General features: G+C 36.3%; 1 protein-coding gene across 4 annotated transcripts in view; it reads left to right on the top strand.

The window, feature by feature from the left end:
• GRM8 (glutamate metabotropic receptor 8) overlaps positions 1 to 23,357 on the top strand; it is an 824,239-nt gene that overhangs the window by 719,814 nt on the left and 81,068 nt on the right. For all 4 annotated transcript variants that reach the window (XM_055392490.2, XM_055392491.2, XM_019030487.4 and 1 more), the window contains exon 9: positions 8,418 to 9,353. In XM_055392490.2, coding sequence (XP_055248465.1) covers positions 8,418 to 9,353 — 936 coding nt within the window. The remainder of the gene's footprint in view (positions 1 to 8,417; positions 9,354 to 23,357) is intronic.

Below are 23,357 nucleotides of genomic sequence, written 5' to 3'. Positions count from 1 at the left end.
TCTTTTGACTATGCTTTAGTAATACAAATGCCGACCTTTTAGAGCCTAAATTAGTTTTCTAGGGTTGCCATAACAAAGTACCACCGACTGGGTGGCTTAAATAACAGAAATTTATTTTCTCATAGTTCTGGAGGCCAGAAGTCCAAGATGTTGGCATAGTTGTTTTTCTCTGAGGCCTCTCTCCTTGACTTTTAGATGGTTTTCTCCTTGTGCCATTTCATGGCCTTCCCTCTATTCATGCCTGTGTCCTAATTCTGTCTTCTTGTAAAAACATCAGTTATATTGGATAATGTCCCACCCTAGTAATCTTATTTTACTTTAATTACCTCTTTAAAGATTCTGTCTCCAAATACAGTCACATTCTGAGATATTGAGGGATAAGACTTCAACATATGAATTTTGGGAGGTACACAATTCAACCCATAACAGAATTCCTTGGCACTAACGAAGTATTTAGTGATTAGAATGCTATGATCTCAAGTAGCTCTTAGCTCCAGGAATCTTTCTTGTATGTACCTTTGTACCTGATAATCTGTATCTAACAAATTTAGATGGTCCTTGAAGAAGCAGCTGATAGAATCCTCACATTTTTCCCATGGCCATTGCCATTCCTCAGATTCCTGTCATCATCTTTCATCTGGAATTCTGCAACAGCCTCAGCGTGACTGACTTCTCTCTAGTCTTGGACTCCTGCAGTCTTATTTCTACGCTACAGTCCAGAGATTCTAAAACGTGACTCATCATCTTTATCCTGGCTATATCCCTATGGAAGATCCCAACTACCTTCAGGATGGCATCCAAACTCCTCTCAATGGCTCACAAGGCCCTTCATGATCTCACATGTACCCTCCTTCCTGGCCTGTTTCTTGCTACTCCATCCACTGCTTTTATCTACCTTCCTGCTATTCTTAATACTTTTAGTTCCTCCAGTTTGTCAAGACTTTTTGAAACTATATATTAGTAATTTTGTTTTTTGCCTGATGTGCTGTTGAGATCCTCTTCTGTGCCTTGTCTCCTGTGCAACCTCCAGGCTGCTGTCTGCACATCCATGAACCCTGGGCTTCGTGGTCCTGCTGTGTGCTCCTCTAGCAGTTCCATTTCCTCATCCTTCTGTAAGGGAGACTCACTGTGAGCTGTGATTGGCATTTGTTTTTTTCTCTCCCCATCTACATTGTGTCTGGAGGGCAAGAACCATGTCTTGGTCTTGTTGAATTCTCACATTGAACTTTGTGCCTTAAACAAAATGGGCATGGACTATGTTTTTGTACAGCATTATAGGACTGAGTCTTAAAACCACTTGAAAATATCTACTTAAATAGTCTCCACATTTTTTAAATAACAGCTTTATAGAGATAACTTACATGCCAAAAATGATCTCTTTCAAAGTATGCAATTCAGTGGTTCTTCGTATATTCACAGTGTTGCACATCCATCACCAATATCTAAGTTTAGATCATTTTCATCATCATCCAAGAAATCCCATACCCTTTAGTGGTCATTCTCTATTTCCTTCCCCCTAGCTCCTGGAATTCAATGGATTTGCCTCTTCTGGATATTATATATAAAATAAAAACCTGCAATATTAGTATTTTGTGATTAGCTGCTTTCATTTCTTAGTGTAATGTTTTCAAGGTCCATCCATTTTGTAGTAGGTGTCAATACACTATTCCTTTTGATTGCTAAGTAATATAGATATACCACATTTTTTATCCTTTCATCAGTTAATGGACATTTGGGTCTTTTCTGGTTTTGGGGGGTATTATGAATAATCCTGTTATGAACATTTATACACACATTTTTGTGGGAACATATGTTTTTAACTATCTTTGGTATATACCTAGAAGTGGAATTGCTAGGTCATATCAAAACCCTATGTTTAGCTTTCTAAGGAATTGTCAAATTTTCCAAAGCTACAGTACCGTTTTACATTGCCACAGCAATGCAAAGAATTCCAAATGTCTTCATCCACGTCTTTATCAACACTTGCTATTGTCTTTATTTTTTATTATAATAGTCCTAGTTGGTGCACTGGTTTTGATTTAGATTTCCCTGATAGCTAATAATGTTAGGTATATTTTCATGCACTATTGACAATTTGTATATCTTCTTTGGGACATGTATATTCAATTTATTAGCTCATTTGTGATTGGATTATTGGTCTTTTAACTGTTGAATTTTAACAGTTTTTAAAAAATATATTCTGGATACAAATCCCTTATTAGAGATAATAATGACTTGAACATATTGTTGCCTATCCTGTGGGTTGTCTTTTAACAATCTTGGTGGTGTCTCTTGACCCACACAATTATTTAACATAGATGAAGTGCAATTTATTTTTTTTGTTGTTGCTTCTGCTTTTGGTGTCATGTCCAAAAAACACTGCCTAACACAAGGTCACAGAGATTTACTCCTGTTTTCTTCTATGAGTTTTTAAGTTTTAGTTGTTGCATTGTGTCTTGGATCCTTTTTGAGTTAATTTTTATATACAGTGTGAGGTAGGTGTATAACTTCATTATTTTGCATATGGATATCCAGTTATTTTGGCATCATTTTTTGAAAAAAAATTCTTTATTGAATTTTCTTTGTATCTTGTCAAAAATAACGTGAACATACATGTTTATATTATAAACATGTATGAGGTTTATTTCTGGACTCTCTAGTCTATGCCACTAATTTGTTTATTTTTTGTTTATTATTTATTATTTGTTTATTATTATGCCTGTACTATGTTGTCTTGATTATGACATTCTTTGTAGTAAGTTTTAAAATGAGGAAATGTGAATACTCCATCTTTGTTCTTTGCTTTCAAATTTTTGGCTATTCTGGGCCCCTTATATTTCCATATAAATTTTAGGATCAGATGATCAATTTCAGTGAAGGAGCCAGCTGAGATTTTGACTGGGATTGTGTTGAATATGTATGCAGATCAAAGTGGGAAATATTGCTATCTTAGCAATAGTAAATCATCTGATTCATAAACACAGGATTTCTTTTCAACTATTTATACTTTTTTTTTTTCACTTTTTTTCAATGATGTTTTGTAGTTTTTCCTGGATAAGTCATGTGCTTCTTTTACTAAGTTTATCACTAAGTATTTTATTTTTGGTGTTAATGTAAATGAAATTTTTTCCTTAATTTTATTTTAAATTGTCTTTAAAATAGGAGAAGTCTTCGCACTTTTAAAGGTTATATAGATCTGGAACATCACAAAAAAACAGGATTTCAGCTTGGGGATCATCTCAAGCATATTAGATTTTTCAAAGGACACGGGCCACTTTGAAGAAGAGATAAATATTGTTTTCTTTGTGGTCACTTAAATCTGTACATGACTCAAAGGAAATGCAGAATATTAAGAAATATATATATATATAGACACATATAATACATATAATTATATAATTTTATATTCTGTTATCAAATTAACTGTGCAACATGTACTCATTCATGTGTGAATCATGTGATATGCAAAATATGATACTAAATTTTGAAATTTTAAGTACCCATGCAGATTGTATGCATTTATACGAAATTTAATGAGTAATGGTTTAAAAATAATCATTAGTGTCTCTGGAAGTAATTGCACGTGCAGTCTTCCATTACTTAAGTCAGACATGTTGAGTTTTGAATATCAAGGTGTCAAACTAGTCAACAAAATAATTATTAATTAATAATAGTTAACAAAATTATTACACGTAGAGCAAGAGGAAATGTGTTAAGAATGGTATGACTAAGTATCAGTTATCTGTAAACATTGTATTTAAAATTTTCCCACATCCTGTATATGGTAAGCACATTAACAAAATACCACTTGATATTTAGGAAAAACATTGTATTAGAGATATTAGATTGAGAGTTCTGTAATGAAGACTGAAAATTATTAATTATAATGGGGCTTTTACTTGTTCAACATTCTTGTAATCATTCTTGTAATCCTTCAGGAGTTATTAAAACTATACAGAAGAAAATTATTCTATAAAAATTATATTCTTTTTAAAGAGTTTATAAAACAGTACTCCTAGTTGACTTTTCTGAAAAGATTGAAAATTTAAAAATGTAAGCACACTCACCCGGAAACTTTGGTTTCACGATTCTTTGTGTACTTGTCTGCAATAATAACAGGATTTGACAGCAGAAACCAGCTGATGACTTACATTTTCTGAAATGCACTGGATTGAAACCTATTGAATAAATCACTATTGGTAAACATTGTCAAGATAAGAATGGGCCATTTTTTTGTCCCTGGAAGATCTATCTATATAGCTATCCTCCATTTGTTATACCATGTATTTCAGACTGAAAACGTCCAAATAACAGAATAATACCAAAGGTGAGGAAGGCAAATTTTAAAAATATATGGTTAAGGCATCTCTTTATACTTATAATGAAAGATGATATAATTTGTTAATATAGCAATAAATAGGGTTGAATAATCTTTGTTTATGCTTTGTAACAGTTGTGGAAATTAGGCAGTTTTCACTTTCAAATAGTGTTTTGTTTGTTTGTTTGTTTGTTTGTTTGTTTGACGGAGTCTCGCTCTGTCACCCAGGCTGGAGTGTGGTGGCGTGATCTCGGCTTACTGCAAGCTCCACCTCCTGGGTTCACAGCATTCTCCTGCCTCAGCCTCCCAAGTAGCTAGGACTACAGGCACCTGCCACCATGCCCGGCTAATTTTTTTGTATTTTTAGAAGAGACAGGGTTTTACCGTGTTGGCCAGGATGGTCTCAATCTCCTCACCTTGTGATCCGCCTGCCTCGGCCTCCCAAAGTGCTAGGATTACAAGCTTGAGCCACCACGTCTGGTCCAAATAGTGTTGGTTTTAATCATCATTTAGCAAGTATGTAAAATAAGTTGTTAGTCTCAAATATTACTGTATTTGTAAGATCCTTGTTCAAGCATTTGTTATTTGTCCTTTCTTGAAGTGGATACTAGTTGGTTTTCAGACTTTAGCTATGAAATCAATTCACAGCATAGTTTAACAAAGATTCCTTGATGAAAATTAAGTCATGCATATTTAGCATGCATATTTAACATATTTATTAAAACATAATCTGTAAACTATAACATTGCAGTCTCCTTTATAATAAAAATGTTACACATATTGCTTATTTTTTTTACTTAAAGAAAATTCATAGCTGTTAAAAAACTGGTATTTTTCATATTCTTATAACTTTATTTTTAATTTATGAAAAACGTTTTTTCATTGGTTCAAAACATTAAAAAATTGTCAAGGAAAATTTCACATTTAGCTTATAATGATAAATAGTTATCCTATGTAATGAAACCTACCTAGTATAGGTACATTTCTTTTTTAACACGTCTTATGTTGTTCTGAGAAGTAAAGCATATTGAGAATTAAAGCTTCCGACATGTGGTTAGAGAAACTGACCTTTAAGGTTTCTTGAAGTTTAATGTTTCCAATTTTTTTTTTGCTGTTTTTCATTTTTTGTTTTGTTTTGTTTTGTTTTGTGTTTTTTGAGCAGGAACATTGTAAATCTATGGAAGTTCCCAACAAAATGCAATTTTGTTTCTACAGTAATTAGCTTTTAAATATAACCTTCAAAAATGTATTTTCTTATCTTATAAGAGTCCATTAGGTTGTAAAGTTAATTCCTGAAGCACCCAGTGGAGCATTTCATTTTTTTTCTCAGTATTTTTGAAAGAAATCACTGTGTGCTTCCATTTACCTTTATTTCTTTCTTCCTGCAATCTTGTAAGTAAATAAGATATAATATTTTTAAGTCATTAAAACCCAATAAGAAACTAGAGGGTTATAATAGATTACATTTCCTTTGTAGTGAGCTGACAGGATAGATCTAATAGTCTCAAATGCCCTGATGACATATGACAGATGAAGGAGCATCTACTTTCTCAAGGGAGGATATCTGAAATTAAAGACACAAAGTCTCTACTCTGAGGAGATTCGACAGCCCTCTAAAAGGATAGAGCTTGAAGACTACAGTTCTCTGGCCTCAACCATTCACCCTAGATTCAAGAAAGGAAAGCATTCTTAAGTAATTGTTCATGAGAACGATTTCAGTCACCTGATTGTCAAAGAGTAAGCCACCATAAGAATGATGAAGGAATATTGCTAAAGCTACATACTTTGGGCTGCTTTGGAAGTATACAGTCGCTGTCCCTGGGTGTGCCTTCTGGATAGATAACTACACTGATATTAAAATGAAAGTGGCCACCAAGTAGCTAAGTTTAATTTGAGCTGCATTCATTTTCTGTTGTTGCAGAACAAATAACTCCAAAATGTAGCAGTTTAAAACAATAAACATCATCTCACAACATTTCTGTAAATCAGAAATTCAGGAACAGGTTAGCTGTGTTTTCCTGGCTCAGGGTCTCTCATGAGTTTGTATTCAAGATGTCATTCAGATGTCACCTGAAGGCTTGACTGGAGCCAGATGATGACTTTCTAGGTGGCTCCTTCACATGCATGGGAAGTTGGTGCTTGTTGTGGACAGGAGGCCTCCATTCTTTCCACAGGGCTGCTGAGAGTTTTCATGATGAGGTAGGAGGGACTTGGCTCTGGAGGTGGGACTTGGACACTGGACCAAACTGAGGACTAGCTAAAACAGGGACAGGACAGAAGCAGCTTCCCGTAAGACATGCCCACCATTGCCATGGCAGTTACAGCCTCTTTCCATGGCAGTGACCTGCAACCCAGTAGTTATTACCTTTTTCCTAGAAATTTCTGCATAATCCACCCCTTACTCTGCATGCAATTGAAAGTAGGTATAAACACGATTGCAGAACTGCCCTGAGCTGCTGCTCTCTGCCTGTAGGGTAACTCTGCTCTGCAGGAACAGTCATGGAGCTATAATTGCTGCTTCAGTAAAGCTGTTTTCTTCTAACCACCATCAGCTCGCCCTTGAATTCTTTCCTGGGTGGAGCCAATAATTCTGGCAGGCTTGGTCCCACTTTGGGGCTCGTCTGTCCTGCATCAGTGACACTGGAGTGCTTCCACTCAAGTGAATTATCCAGTAGAGAGCAAGGCCGAAACCAAAATGCCGTTTATGACCTGGCCTCGGAAGAGACGTATCATCATTTCTGGCATATACTATTGTTTACACAGACTAGCCCTATTCAAAGTGGGAGCAGGCCACAGGAGTACATCAGTTTTCAGAAGTGAGGTTATTGGGGGCCACGGTGGAGACTGACTACCACACAGTATAGTAATTCTTTTGGATTATTAGTAAAGGCGAACTTATGAAAATAAGTTGTTCTTTTTTTCTGAAACATTCCTTCATCTCCCTTTTCTGTGCCTCTTGAGTACCCTCTATTTCCATATCCCAGTACTTCCAAGCTGTCCCCTTATTCCTCAGGGCTCTGCTGTAGTGCCTTTCCCATCCTTTCTCCCTCATGAATTCAACAAATATGTATCGAGGACAAATTGTATGCCAGTCACTGTTTGTTCACACCAGTGAAAAAATTACTCACTTCATAGAGCTTACCTTTTATAGTAGCTGCTTTTCATAGTAAGTGGTCTCCTATCATCCGTAATTTTCAGTTTTGTCCTATTAGCATTCTGCTAAAATTACTGTGTCTAATAAGAAAAACAAATTAAAGGTAAGAGATCAATGATTGGCGCTGTCTCTTTCACGAACTGCTTGTATCTCGATAGAGTTACTCTATGATTTAACCTGAAAGCCTAAGGTTGGATTTTAAGGCCCTGAAGCGATACTAAGCAAAGTAGGGAAAATCTCATTTGTACTAATTTCCCTGCTTTAAATCACCATAGGGCCACTTTCGTTCAGTAAAAAAACATTACCATCAAGTTATCTCATTCAGCATGGTGTTTTGCACAACATGGAAATGCAAGACTGAAGAAAAAAAGGATATTTCAAGCCTAAACAGGGGCAAAACACATTAATATAGTTATCTCCATGAACACATGAGGAAAGTCAGAGATTAAAGTAACTCATTTTGCCATTTCCTTTCAAAATTGATGCAGTGTGATTTGAATTTCCCTAAGTATGGTAGAAAGACATGGATCATCTTTTATATATGTTTATATCCTAACCCAGTGTTTCAGGGATTCTGGCATTTATATTTGTGATTAACTCTAAAGCATCTTTCTACGGGGCTTCTTATTATTTTTTTGTATTTTTTTTTTAGTTTTAAAGCTGTTTTGACCAATAAATCTCTCTCCAGATGTCACATTGGTCAGCAATGAGGAGGTAAATGGAAACTAATGACACTCATCAAGTTGATGCGGTGAATGATATATTGGATCCACTCACTTAACACTTTCATAAAGTCAATATCAGGGGGAAAAAAACGAGACTCTTATTATGGTAAACTGTATTTGTACTGTCAGCATTCTGTGATTCATTACAAACCCATGGCTAGGATTAGGATATTATAAATGGGGGAAAAATGGAAGGCTCATTAATTTTTTATACCCACAGGTGGAAGACATGCAGTGGGCTCATAGAGAACATACTCACCCGGCGTCTGTCTGCAGCCTGCCGTGTAAGCCAGGGGAGAGGAAGAAAACGGTGAAAGGGGTCCCTTGCTGCTGGCACTGTGAACGCTGTGAAGGTTACAACTACCAGGTGGATGAGCTGTCCTGTGAACTTTGCCCTCTGGATCAGAGACCCAACATGAACCGCACAGGCTGCCAGCTTATCCCCATCATCAAATTGGAGTGGCATTCTCCCTGGGCTGTGGTGCCTGTGTTTGTTGCAATATTGGGAATCATCGCCACCACCTTTGTGATAGTGACCTTTGTCCGCTATAATGACACACCTATCGTGAGGGCTTCAGGACGCGAACTTAGTTACGTGCTCCTAACGGGGATTTTTCTCTGTTATTCAATCACGTTTTTAATGATTGCAGCACCAGATACAATCATATGCTCCTTCCGACGGATCTTCCTAGGACTTGGCATGTGTTTCAGCTATGCAGCCCTTCTGACCAAAACAAACCGTATCCACCGAATATTTGAGCAGGGGAAGAAATCTGTCACAGCGCCCAAGTTCATTAGTCCAGCATCTCAGCTGGTGATCACCTTCAGCCTCATCTCCGTCCAGCTCCTTGGAGTGTTTGTCTGGTTTGTTGTGGATCCCCCCCACATCATCATTGACTATGGAGAGCAGCGGACACTAGATCCAGAGAAGGCCAGGGGAGTGCTCAAGTGTGACATTTCTGATCTCTCACTCATTTGTTCACTAGGATACAGTATCCTCTTGATGGTCACTTGTACTGTTTATGCCATTAAAACGAGAGGTGTCCCAGAGACTTTCAATGAAGCCAAACCTATTGGATTTACCATGTATACCACCTGCATCATTTGGTTAGCTTTCATCCCCATCTTTTTTGGTACAGCCCAGTCAGCAGAAAAGGTAAGTAGAAGGAAATACACTTGACAACTTTTTCCTGGATTTAGCATCTTCTTTTAGGATGCTTTTCCTCCTTTTATTTGGTTCACTTGTATTCTCTAAAGATGCTTCAGTCTGTGCTATTCTTACTTAGCATGCATATATGTACATATATATATGTGTGTATATATATATACACACATATATATATATCTCCATCCATCAAGGTCACATTGCTTTGAATTTGTGTTGACAAAACGTGATTTTCCATGAAAAACACTTTAATGTGTCCTCCTCGGCAAGGTTGAAGATTGACAAAGCTCACATCACTTTCTGAGTCTCCCTTCCCAGCTCTGCTATCTGCTAACATCACTGTTCTTTTCCAAATGTTAATTAAAAGAAGTAGGAAGAAAGGGCAGACATGGTTCACAGGGGTGAGCTGTCCCCGAGATATGCCACTGCATGACAAATGCCTTCTTTTCTGTTCTAAAGTAACTCTGGGATAAAGCCATTGCTTGGTAATTATGATGATTTTAGTCATGGAAGCAGAGTTTATAGTGAAATAATCACACACACATACCAAAACTGAATGGCTTCGTTCAGTCTGAACCATCTTACTATTTCTTCTCAGTCCCCATTCTTGTTACTTTTTCATATGTGGAAGTTGATGATGAGGGTAAAGAAGGCAATCACGGACAATTATATAAAGCAGCTTATAAATTTTAGAAGGCAAAGATCAATGGACTCCCCCAAAGTAATTTCTTTTATCACTAATCTCTTGTTAATGTTTTCCACATAAAATACTGCTGGTAAAGAATATCTGTATAGGAAGGGAGTGTTTGCCGGGTTGGATGTTGTAGTTCTATGTACAGAAAAGCAGAGAACTAAGGGAACTCTGAATTCCACTTTTCGGGTAGTGGGATGGAGATAAACCAGCTTGAAAAACAGAGGAGAATGCTTTATTTCTGTAATGATAGCCCTTCTGCCCTGATGGGCATGTGAGAGAGTCCTTTCAGAGTGAGGACTTGATTGTTCCATCCTCTGACACCAGAAATTGTGAGAAAAATGAAATGTCCTGGGGTAATTACATTTCCCAGGCTATAACATTCCAAGGAGGTTCTGCATGACCCAGCAGAAAATCCCAGCAAATTCACAGAAAATTTCCACAACAACGGGACAGAAAGCTCATTAGTATGAGTATTCATCCCTTCTTCAATCAATGTGGCCTTCAACTATTTTTGGACAAATAATGTACTTCAGCAAACTTGCTGCTGAAGAGAATAAACTTGTGATTCTATTAAATAGGTTTTTTGAAGGAAAATTTTAAAAAATAACCATTTTCTCTCAGAACAATAACATTGCAGAGTTGTAGATGTCCCCTGAGGAGCAGTGATGAAGATGATAAGAATTTCACAGTGAAATGGACACATGAATATGCCAGAGGGTGGAGGTTGCCCTGTGTTGCTGAGACTGTGGGAGGTGTTCATTCATTTGAAAACCTGAGGGTTATGCACAATTTTATGGGTGTCTATATAGCTATGCCTATGCAGATATGATTGAGTGTGGCTTGCAAAATTCCTTTTTCTCTCTTAGCTTTCTGAAATCAAACTAAATCTAAGAAGCACACTGAAAGACACATTATAAAATATGTTAATGGATTCATTTTGTATTTATAATATAGTTGAATGTGAAAAAGGCTAAAGAAATCAATTAAGAAATGCTAACTCTAGGAATTTTGAGAATATTTTAGAGTCCACAAATTATTTAGTCATGGAAATGTTGAATTTAAGTTAGCTCTACATCAAAGGCTATCATATTATAAATAGCTAAGATTTTGGTACTGAGGTACTTCACATTATAAAATTTTGTGTTATCCTAAATCTACATCTGAAAATTTGCTACCTGCTATTCTCTGTCCAATTTTCTTTTATTATTCAAGACAATACATAAAATGATTGACAAGCCTGGGAAACATAACAAGACCCTATCTCTACAATAATAAAAATAAAAAAATTAGCCGGGCATGGTGTCGTGCACCTGTAGTCCAAGCTATTCAGGAGGCTGAGGCAGCAGGGATTGTTTGAGCCCAGGAGTTCAAGGTTATAGTGAGCTAGGATCATGCCACTGCCCTACAGGCTGGGAAGCAGAGTGAGACCTGGTCTCTACCAAAAAAAATAAATAAATGCTTGAGAATGTTTAAGTTTTCACATTGCTTAAATTATTGACATGAATATTAAAAATGAACAAAACTTGTATATCTCTACAAGAAGGCTTTAAATGTTGTATTGACCTTGGAGGACCAAAGAGCTGGTCAGTCCTCCATTTTCTTTTGTACTGTTCAGACAATCAGCCCCATGTTATCAACTTGAATTGTTTACTGCAGCTAGCTAGCACACACATCCATTAACCCAGCAGCTCCTTATTGAGCATTGTGTCCGGCATTGAACTAATTATTGAGCCCATGTCAGTCGGCTTCCCTGAGCCTCCTTTGCAAGGCTGAGTCTGGCTCTCAGCCCATGCCTTCATGATGCCTGCCGGCACCAGCAAGGTGCCAGGCTCAAAGTCAGAAAAGGATCAGGCTCAAGGGTGGGGGAAGATGGTGAGGGGTCAGATCTGTGATGAGAAAGCAAACAATAGAACTGTGCATTCCGCAACTGTGCATTAGTGACACCGAATTTACAACATGTAGAAGAGCAAAATGTCTTCCAGTATGCATTTAATTGTTTCTTCTCAGAATAACGTCAGAGAATGCATCGAACCGTACAGGTCTCTCTGAAATTACAAGAAGCAAGAATGACAACTAAACTTAGTTGAAAAGTTTAGACAGATGTTTTGGAAAACATTTGGGTAAAATGAAGTTATAAAGGACACTTGTAGCAGTTATGAAGACAGATAGCTTTCTGAAGTGCCTTTATTCAATGATATATCATGTAACTTCCCCACATTCCTTTGTCCTCTGTTTTTGAATGAATCATTTTGAATGAATCAAGATGAATCATTTTTCCCAATAGATTTTAATAACATCATTTGTAACTACTGCTGAATTCAACTAAATTATGTATAAATGCGCCTTTGGTTTCCCTATAGAAAAGTGGTGTGAAGGAAGGGTAGACCACTGAGTCATGGCCATTCAATAACACAAACTCACATAATTGTACTGAAAAGAGAAAAAAATTAAAATGTAATTAATAGTCAGGAGAAGTATCCTTAGGGATGGTAAGGGGCTGTAAGGATGGCAGAAATCTCCAAAACACATATTTTATCATCCTTGATTGGGCTCATAAAATCGAGATAATCAGACAAGGGTTATGACACTGTCAGCCTCCAGTGAGCACTCTGCTTCTTCTAGAGCATCCGATGGAAACAAAACACCCTGAAAGTGGAAAAGAAAATAAAACTCAAAAAGGCAAAAAAAGAAAAAAGAAAAAACCTCCAATAAATCTCAAACCAGATTTTCTTCCAGTGGCCTCAGGATGCATAGCAGCTTAAGTCAGAAAGCTGGTTGTCACCTTAGACTCGTCCCTCTACTCACTCCTGCCCCTTTACTTCCTCTTCTTACTTTTAAAAGTCATCGTTGTTGTGGACAATAAGCAATGTCTGTCTGAATGAATATGTCTCTTAACATATAGCTCTTCTTATAGTCCATTCTCAATAAATGCCTATTCAATGAGCTAATATTAATGATATAATAATATAAATGCATATTTGTGATTTAAGTTAGACTATAGCACAATGGGAATCTTCTGTAGGCATCTTATTGTAATCTCCATTATAACAATTCTTTTTTTCTGAAAAAAATGGTTTCCCATTTAATGATGGATCATGTAGATTTTTTTCTAAAAAGTTGTCATTATCACTTATTCTCAAATAGGACTACTACATGTTTAAAGAGAAGAGTAAGCAAGAATTATTATAGTTGTCCTTTGTTTCATCCAGAATTCACAAAGCAAAGGAGAATTGATGCAACTATTGAGATACTTTTGCCATATCACCCCTCTTGTTCTTTTTCTGTATTTATCTACCTTAGGGGCAGAAGAGTGTAGGGGTACACAGGTGGGCCAGTGGAGTAAGAAAGAGCATAAGCTCCTGAATGTGAAATCTTGGGTTCAAATCCTGTGTCTGCTAAATAGCTGAGAAAACATGGGCAAGTGGCTGTGTATCTATAGGTGGTAATGAGTTCCCCCTGGACAATACAAATTCCAATACAAAGCAATGTAAAGCAACCCCCTGCCATCGCACCCAGCCCTGTTCTCGAACTAGAGAAGACTTGAGTTCATATATTCTGGGGAAAAGCAGGAAGAGGGTTGATTATTTAAAATAAATACAAACACACACACACACACACACAACTTCTTTTGTCTCTGTATGGTGTGTTTTTTTGTACTAATAGATAACTCATATTTATTTTGCTGAAAGTTACATGACAGGAGTCATGAAAAGTGTTTCATGCACATAATAGGCAGTGAATAAATGTTGGCCATCATCACCATTAGGCTGTTACCCATGAGGGCAAGGACTTTATTTGATTTTGCTCACCATTTTCTCTTCAGCACTCAGCATAATGTTGAGTCTGTAATAGGTTCTTTAAAAAATATTTGTTTAATGACTGAATATATTCGAATGAATTGAGTAGGAGGATGTGATTTGATTTATCCAAGTAATTGTCTCAATTTCACCTGCCATTTAGACCATATCTGAGCAGACCCCCAACTGAAAGTGTTTTCTTATTTTGTTTTTGTTGTTGTTGTCGTTGTTTTTTAAGATGGAGTCTTGCTCTGCTCTGTCACCAGGCTGGAGTACAGTGGCACTACCTCGGCTCACTGCAACCTCTGCCTCCTGGGTTCAAGTGATTCTCCTGCCTCAGCCTCCCAAGTAACTGGGACTACAGGCACACGCCACCACTCCCAGCTAATTTTTGTATTTTTAATAGAGACGGTGTTTCACCATGTTGGCCAGGATGGTCTCAATCTCTTGACCTCATGATCCGCCCGCCTCAGCCTCCCAAAATGCTGGGATTACAGGCATGAGCCACTGCACCCGGCCTGAAAGTGTTTTCTTAAACATAGAGGCTTGCCCGAAGAGTAGATCTTACAGATTACAGCAGTTAAAGAGGGCTGTGAGGGAGAGAAGAATCTGGAGCATTTGGAGAGAGGACAGAGTTTTTCCTGAGGCAGTGTGTACCTGCCTTCAAATATTTAGAAGACAATACTGGAAGAAAAAAAATATCATCAGAGAGCAGTTGCTGAAATCTTTGTATTATAATTTGGAATGTGAATAATTCTAATATTTGAGAGGTAGTTCGGACATCAGTAATAAAATTCCTGCTCTAAGGAATAGTCCAGATGAGAAAAGAACAGCCTGAAAATCCTGCGGAAATAGTGTCAATGACCTGGACAATGATGGAAGAGATTTGCAGAATAGATCAAACCGGAGGAAAATTTTCATCTGTACCTTGTCTCCCGACATTTCTCCATTTCCTTAAAGGAGGGCAGTAAAAATGAGTATCAGTATCCACATTGCATGTTTGTAATCGTTAATCACTGCATATAACTATCTTAGGCTACCTGTTGGTAAACTATATACCATTTTCTTTTCTTTTTTTTTTTTTTTTTTTTTTTTTTGAGATGAAGTCTCGCTCTGTTGCCCAGGCTGGAGTGCAGTGGCACCATCTTGGCTCACTGCAACATCTGCCTCCCAGGTTCAAGCGATTCTCTTGCCTCAGCCTCTCAAGTAGCTAGGATTACAGATGTGCACCACTATGCCCAGCTAATTTTGTATTTTTGGTAGATATGGGGTTTCACCATATTGGCCAGGCTGGTCTCAAACTCCTGACCTCAAATGATCCACCCGCCTCGGCCTCCCAAAGTGCTGGGATTACAGGCGTGAGCCACCGTGCCCAGCCAACTATATAACATTTTCTTTCCTTGTCAGTTCACAGTCATTTGAAGCAGATCCTTTTTAACGGTGCCACATTACAGAACTATTTAATGTATTATGGTCGATTTTTTGTGGACAAGATCAATTATACCAGACTGTTGCAATCTGCTCTGGAAGGGGGAAGTAAATTTTAAAAAAACTGGAAAAGAAAGCATTTATGTGGCCTCATTTATGCTCTTAATTTAAATGATATGCTTGTGAAGATTCAGAGGAAGCATGGAATTCTCATGTAGGGCACATGCAGGCAGGACTGCCAAGTGGCTCTCCTAGGGAATGCTGCCTTATATAAGTTTTTGTTTTTGTTTTTTCTGATTGTGCTACATATTTATCCTGCAGAAAATTACCAACTTTAACATTTGGAGGAATTCTTTTGGGGGAAGCCATCTTCTTTGATAGCACGAATAAATATTTGCTCAATGAATCTTTTTAGATTACACATCCTATTTTTGGGGGTTCTGAGGAAGCTGTGGGGCTGAAGATTACTTAATTTAAGTGTTGATTATTAGTGACATTGTGGTATTTTTCAACTGAAATTGAGTTTACAAACAGTTTGAATTCTCTGCCCAAATTACAATAATTTATGCAACTAGACCATTGGATATTCAGCCTGGGAACTTACAGCTAGAGCTAACACATCGAAATGGTTCAGCTTTCTGAATATGATTGAAAAATCCTGAGGTACTAGATTTGATTAAGACTGAAATGTGAATATTTTCAGATTTCAGTGACCATGACTTTATGTTAAAATGCTTTAGGAGAATATCATATACACAAACCTAATCTTTTCTATACAGACAGAACCTTAGTGACACCCAGGACTATTGATAATACAGAATGTAGTGACTGATTTACTTATTATGATTTTGTAAGACACTTTTTATGCTTCAGTAGATGCTTATCTCTCATGGAACATACAGGGTGCCAGGAAGAACAGATTGCAAGCAAACAGTTCCTTTTGGCTGTAACCACATATATATATATTTTTTAATGTTGAGAAATGTAAAAGAAAAATCTAAATGTGGTATCATATGGGTTAGTACCACCTACCTTAAAGTGTGGAAAAAATATTTAACCAAGTATTAATATATATTCCGGGCTATCTAAAATAAATTCAAAACAGATTTATTTGAATAATTAAAAGAAATATGTAAAAAGAAATTTAATCTGGTTTCTGGTTCAAGATAATGGCTGGCACAAAGACACACGTATGTCCTCCATCTAAGGTAACAATTAAATGACAAAAATAATGAGATTTTAAAAAAGAAAGAAGACTAGAAGGAAAGGAGAAAGAGAGGGAGAGAGAATGAGAGGAAGCCATTATATTGTTAGAACCAACATTTGGTAAAACTGAGAAACTCTCGGAAAGTAAAAGCCAGTTGGGTCTGATTTATGGAGAAATTCAAAGAGGGGAAGCACAACCCAAGATGCATAAGTGGTTCTTACTATAAAAGTCCCAAATAATTTCCAAACCTAAAGTTAACATAAAGTCCTGAAGCAGGCATCAGAGTGACCATTAGGGAAATATTTAAAGAACTGCATTTCAGGAGATATGGGCCAGCTGGGCTCCTCACTTCCCCTTTCTGCTCCAACCTTAATGTAGAAAGAGTTCCAGTTAAAAGAAAGAACTCTAAAAAATGGGAATTATGTGAGGACAGAGGACTTCTGTACCTATAAGGCACTGAAAGAGAAAGGGCAGGATTGGAAGTGATTTTATTTCAGATATGGCCAGGGGGAATAGGAAATACAGCTCTAGCTAGGATAAGAATATAAGTTTCTCAACTCTTAGAACAGGTTTCTCCTGGGGTAAGTTCCAGGCTGCTTGCTTGCCAATATCCATGCATCTTTAAGAGAAGCGAGCCAGGTAAAACAATCACTAAACTCACAAGTTCATAGTCAGCCCTCTCAAACAAAGAAAACAGGCCCCACCAGTAATCTTTGTCATGCAGCCTGGTCCTCCCATTATAATCCTACATCAACAGCTAAGGATGGCAAGATTAACTGCAGAAAACCCAGAGCAGAATTTTAAAACACTAAAAAAGAAACAAAACAGCATTAACCGACTCAAAAAAAAAAAAATCCCACAGGTAATTCAGGAAATATAAGAAAATGTTCTTAGAAAACAATTTTAACTAGCATTTTAAGAGTGAATCAAGAAAATATTGAACACAGACCCATACACACACATGCAAGTGGCTATGGAAAATATCAGTCAGGGAATAAGCATATGATCCCAGAAATTAAAATTGTGAATGTGAAAATAAAAAGCTGAACAGATGTGCTGAAACATATAACCAGAGCAGAGATCTAGAGGGCAAAATAAAAGTCAGAACCAGAAAGAAAAGTGAAAAAAAGGAAAATATGAGGAAAAATTAAGACATGTTGAGCATAAATGCAAGATCCCAATATATATCTAATAAACATCCTAGAAGAGGAAACAGAGACAAAGAATGGAAATAATCTAAATACAAAAACAAAACAGAAGGAAGATTTCACAACTGAAGAAAGAAAATTCTTAAAATTGAAAAAATGGAAAGGACCAAACATCTTAGTAAATTTTCACTAATTGACAGAAAATTCTAGGAACTTTTAGAAGGGAAAAAAAGATACCTACAAAGAATGAACATCAGATCTCATGTGCCTCCTTGAATTCTAAACAGAATTGAGCAAAGTCTTTCTTGAAGGAACCGTGTTTTAAACTTAAAATTCTATAGCCAACCAAACTATCAATCAATGTTAGGCTAAAAATGTAAATGGCCCAGAAAATCTGATGCCTACATATCTACATATGAATTATCCAAAAAAAGGCATGTCAGATATGAGACAGTAAGGCAGTGGCAATCACATATGATCTAGAAGGATTTTTTTTAACTTTTTTTTTAACTCGAGAAAGGATATATTAGACCCTGGTGGTTAATATATTCACAATATATTCATATATATCCATAATCCTTTAAAAACCAGGATTTTAATAATTATGCTTACTCCTTTTCTGCAAGTCCAGTTATGCTACCTGAATGAATCTGAAGGGAATAATATTTAGTAGCCATAATATAGTAATTGCTTTTTGAATTGATATTACGTTGTTAGAAGGAATCTAGAAACAAAATAGAGAAGTATTAATTTATCTACTAATGTCAGTAATGTAAATATTATACAAACAAATATTATCTACTAATGTGAGTAATGTAAATATTATACAAACCCTGTAAATCAAAAATAGTAATATAAATTTAAAAATTTGAGGGGTCTGGCCGGGCATGGTGGCTCATGCCTGTAATGCCAGCACTTCGGGAGGTCGAGGTGGGCAGATCGCTGAGGCCAAGAGTTCTAGACCAGCCTGGCCAAACTGGCGATACCGCATCTCCACTAAAAATACAAAAATTAGCCTGGCATGATTTCAGGTGCCTGTAATCCCACCTACTCTGAAGCCTGAGGCAGGAGAATAACTTGAACCTGGGAGATGGAGGCTGCAGTGAGCTGAGATTATGCCCACTGCACTCCAGCCTGGGTGACGGAGTGAGACTCTGTTTCAAAAAAAAAAATTGAGAGGTCTGTGAAAAGGGACAATAGAGAGGGGACTAGTGCAAACACTAAATCACTCGTCTTTTTCTGTGAGTAGCCAATAGATACTATGTAAAATTGGTAACTCGAGATATGAATGCATTCTTTACACAACAGGAAAAACAAAACAAAAAACATTCAAACTCATTAATTCTATACAATGGGATCAGGAGATGTAAGATTATTCAAGTATAAATCATTGCATACAGAAGAATTTAAGTGAAAGTCTCAAGAAAAACTTTTCTAAGACAACATAAAGGTACATTTTCATATTAGGGGCTTTTGATATATAATAAATTTTTAAAGAAAATCTTTGATGCAGAAATGGATGAATGATTTTGAATTTGTAAAATGACTCAAAATCTTTGGTTGACAAAAATCCTTTTTGAACATCCTCTTCTTTAGGTTTAATACAATTGCTAAATACATACTTTTCAATGGCCACAATTTAAGTGTCAGCTTATAGCTGATGGTGGCATTTCATCAAAAATATTTATTAAATGTTTGCTTTATGCAAAAACCTTTGTTTGGTATTCAGAAAAATGCAAAAATGAATAAGAAGTCATCAAATTTTTAAGGGTCAAGTCAGGGGGGATAATACCAAGCACAGAGGTGACTGGTCAAGGCAGAGTAAGATAGTGGAGGTGAAGTTCACAGTATGAGGTCTTGGGACCAGGGATGGTGAACAGATGAAGAAACTGTCCATGAAGGAAGTGGGAATTTAAAAAGGCCTGAAAGAGGGAAAGAAACAGATGCAAACAGCCTTCTAGACAATAGAAATAGTGGGTTTACACTTTCAGAGAAGGGAAAGTTGGGCATTGTTTGTAAAACCTGTGACCAAAAACCTGTTTTAAGTTTAGGATAGCCACAAGGAGAACTGGGAGGCCACATATTCCTTTTTTCCTTGTTAATAACACACCTTTTCCACTGAAAAAGTATTTTCCAGTGTGGGTGAAAAATTATATGATTACTATAAAATAAGGATAGTCAGATAATTGGGAGTCATTTTATGAAGGGATTTATGCCATGTTTGTACTTCATTTGCTAGGGATTCGAGTATATTTAAACTTTTTGAGCATGAATATGTTCTCAGTACCATTATATTTTGGGAAATTTCTCTGCCAGTGGAGAGTCTGAAGAGTTGCAGGGGATGTGGATAAGAAAAAATAAAATAACAAGTTTGTTGAGGAAATCCAGGCAAGAAATATTGGGGGTTTGACATGTGGCGGTGGAAGTGGAAAGGAGAGGACTCATTTCAAGTTGAATTGGGAACAGAAGACAATGGAAAATGAGATGTTTGTAGTTTATGGCATGTGATTGTGCTTGTAATGTGCAACCTTCTTTGGGGCTGCTACAAGGTTTCTACCCAATTGGACTTCAAGGAAGAGTCATAGCTTTCTCTCTGGTCTGGACTAAAAGAGCAAACCAGTTTTTAAATGGCTAACAACTGCATCTAGACAAGTATGGAGAAGAATATTTGGGCTCAAAATAGTGAAAATTGGGTAAAAATCAATTTGTGTGGATAAAAGCAAAAGTAAAGATACACAGCATGATTATCTGGTAGATTATGGTTTTGAGTAAACAAATCTGCTAAATAATGTGGAAACGAATTTTGATAGTTGAAATAAAAGGCACACTCTTTAGAAATAAAAGCCAAATTATTTGTAAATGATGCATCCAATTTAAATATATAATCAGTTTATTATATAAATTTGAAAGTTAAATGGATTTTATATTACAATGTGCTTGGGCAAATTTTAGAGTAATCTTTATTTTTACTACTTGTCATGGCCATGACCAAATTCACTAAATATTTTTTTCTTTACCACAACTCAGTTTTGTATAATTTTGAGTCCCTTGCATATAAAATCAGAATTAGTCAATTTTCAATTATTCTGTTGTTTTTCTTTAAAATCATTTTTTAAAGTAATATATTGAGTCCATAAGGTAATCCGCAGGGTTCTGTATTTTGGCAGTGTTTTGAATCCTGTTAACAGGGACTAGTTTTCAACCAATCAAATAGCATCCACACCAATTGTAGGTTTTTGTGGGATTTTAGAAGAGGTATTAAGGTTACCATTTTGAAAAAAAAAAAAGTTCAAAAATTGCAATCAGTTGAATGTTTTCACTTGGAATTTTAGACTCTGTATGTTATTTGTTCAGTCAAGTGTATCTTGGGAAAAATACCAAGAAATGTATTTTCTTTTGTCTGTTGGCTTAAATCCTATAGAATACAGCTTCCTCTATAACCTTTTTGAATATACACTAAGACTCAAATTACACACACATATGTACTTATAGCTTCTGTAGAAGATTTCATGTTCTCAGATAAGATTAAATGTCATATGTTTCTCCTGGCAGCTGCTTTCTCTAAAATCCTCATGTACTCAAATTGAATTGAATTGAAAATAGTATTGGTAGATAGTGAGCCTGTCATAAACCCTTAGAGTGTTTACATCAGCAGGCAGCTTATCACTGTAGTGCTGTCCTTTCTTCAACAAAACATTTTCCCCATGCTAAAATGTCCAATCAAATGGCAATTTATCGAACACTTGGTTACACTGCCTATTTATTGTTAAGAACCGACAATAACAAGCATGAAATAATTACATTCGAAATACAAAAGAAGAATATGTGTAGAAGATGGCAGGAAGACTGGCAATGAGTAGAGGGAGTCACTGCCATAGGATTATAACGTACATGTCTCCAAAGAAGGCCCTCAAATTACCTATTTCCACCTCTGTTATTATTTTATATATTTTTTATGTATAGCGCAGGCATAGATTGGTGATTGCTAATGATATGTCCTCATTTTATATCTTCCCCTCCCCTGCACTCTGGGAAACCACACTGCTTTGAATCTTTTTGTTTCTTTGTCTTCTTTATCTCATCTTCCTTCTGTTCAAGTTGCCCCTGATTTTGGACTTTCTCCCAGGCACTATTCCCTTGACGTTCTCATCATTCACATATCTCCTGCTAGAAAAGCTGCATTCATGCTTTCCTCACTGCTTTCTTAATCTCTGCCCTTTTACATGTTCAAAAATGTGAACTAAAACAATCCAAAACTGTGATCGGAAAGCAATCCAAAACCCAAATTGTGAAATTAAGCTATCCAAAACCCCAAATGTATCATGTTTAAAATGGTCACTATTCATTGAATGTCTCCTATCATGCCAAAAACCAGGTCATGTTATTTATATTTAAACCAGTTTCTTTTCTCTAAACTTCTTTTTAGAATAATAAAACCTTCTTTTTAGAAGTTTACAGAAAAGAAGTTAAACTTCTTTTTAGACTTCTCTTCTTTTTTCCCCTGTTTAGACTCTGTCAACAGATTACAGTGTTTGTTTGAAATTTCTCCTAGATCTATGTTTTTCCTTCTCATTTCCAAGGTCAAATCTCCTTTTGTCCATAGGTCTCAGGCTTAAAACCGACCTTATGTTTCTCTGTTATGCTCAGTGTCTATTTTATTTCCTCCTTTCTATGTCAACATTATCTTTGTCTTTCAGAGATGCAGACTTGGAAGTTGACACCGAGTTCTCTTCTTTTTACCCTGTTTAGACTCTGTCAACAAATTATAGTGTTTGTTTGAAATTTCTCCTAGATCTATTTTTTTCCTTCTCACTTCCAAGGTCAAATCTCTAGTCCACATCTGGGTGGAATCTGTTTAATTGTAAGATGCTTATTTTAGAAAAAAATTGCTAGCTACATAAGCACCAATCACTGTACTCGAAAGTGACTTCCAGATTTTTGCCATAAAGTTCTTGCACAACACTTCTTCTTTGTCACTTCTTTTAGGTGAGATCAGGCACGTTCAGGGTGGTATGGCCGTAGACTGCCACTTCTTTTATAGTTAATCAGTCCATTTTTGTTTTAACACCGTCATTCTGCTGAATACTAACAGCACTGTTTGAGCCAGAAGTGGCCTGCCATTGTGGAGCTTGAATTCTGTAGAAGAGATTTTTTAAAGGGATAATTTAGTTACTCAGTAAAAATTGCTATGTGTACTCTCAGTGGTGCTATTAAGGGTTCTTAAAGTAAAATTAATTCCTATTGACTATTAGCTCAAATCCAAACTTTCCAAACTTTGTTAATACCACTTTCATTTTGTTATACTGCTCTTCATTTCAGTGAAACCAATTTTCTTATGAAATCAACTAATCCATGAAATCTTCCCTATTAATACAAGTTCTAAACACATATGTGCTGTATCTGGATGTCCATTATTTTACATTTCCAGATTTGTGTTCTGTGTTGTTCTTCAGTTATTTATGCAACTATGGTTGTATTTCCATTCAGCGATTCCTCAGGAAGAGATCATTATAATTCTTGTGCATTCTTCCCAACTCTCACTTCTTGCCAGCCCCACAATCAAAGTGCTTTGCAACTAGTTTTCAAGTACAAGGTTTTTGTTGAAATTGATAAAAAGAAAAGAAAAAAGGATAAACATTTTTAAGCCAATTCTGAGTTAATGTGTTCTAAAAAGTGAGTTAAAGTTAAAAGTAAAGGAAATGATTGGCCTGGTAGACAAGA

This window comes from Gorilla gorilla, chromosome 6 (genome assembly GCF_029281585.2).
Source record: "Gorilla gorilla gorilla isolate KB3781 chromosome 6, NHGRI_mGorGor1-v2.1_pri, whole genome shotgun sequence".
In the NCBI taxonomy this organism is placed as follows: Eukaryota; Metazoa; Chordata; class Mammalia; order Primates; family Hominidae; genus Gorilla; species Gorilla gorilla.
Note: the sequence above shows the minus strand (reverse complement) of the source record. Positions and strands in the feature narration are given on the sequence as shown.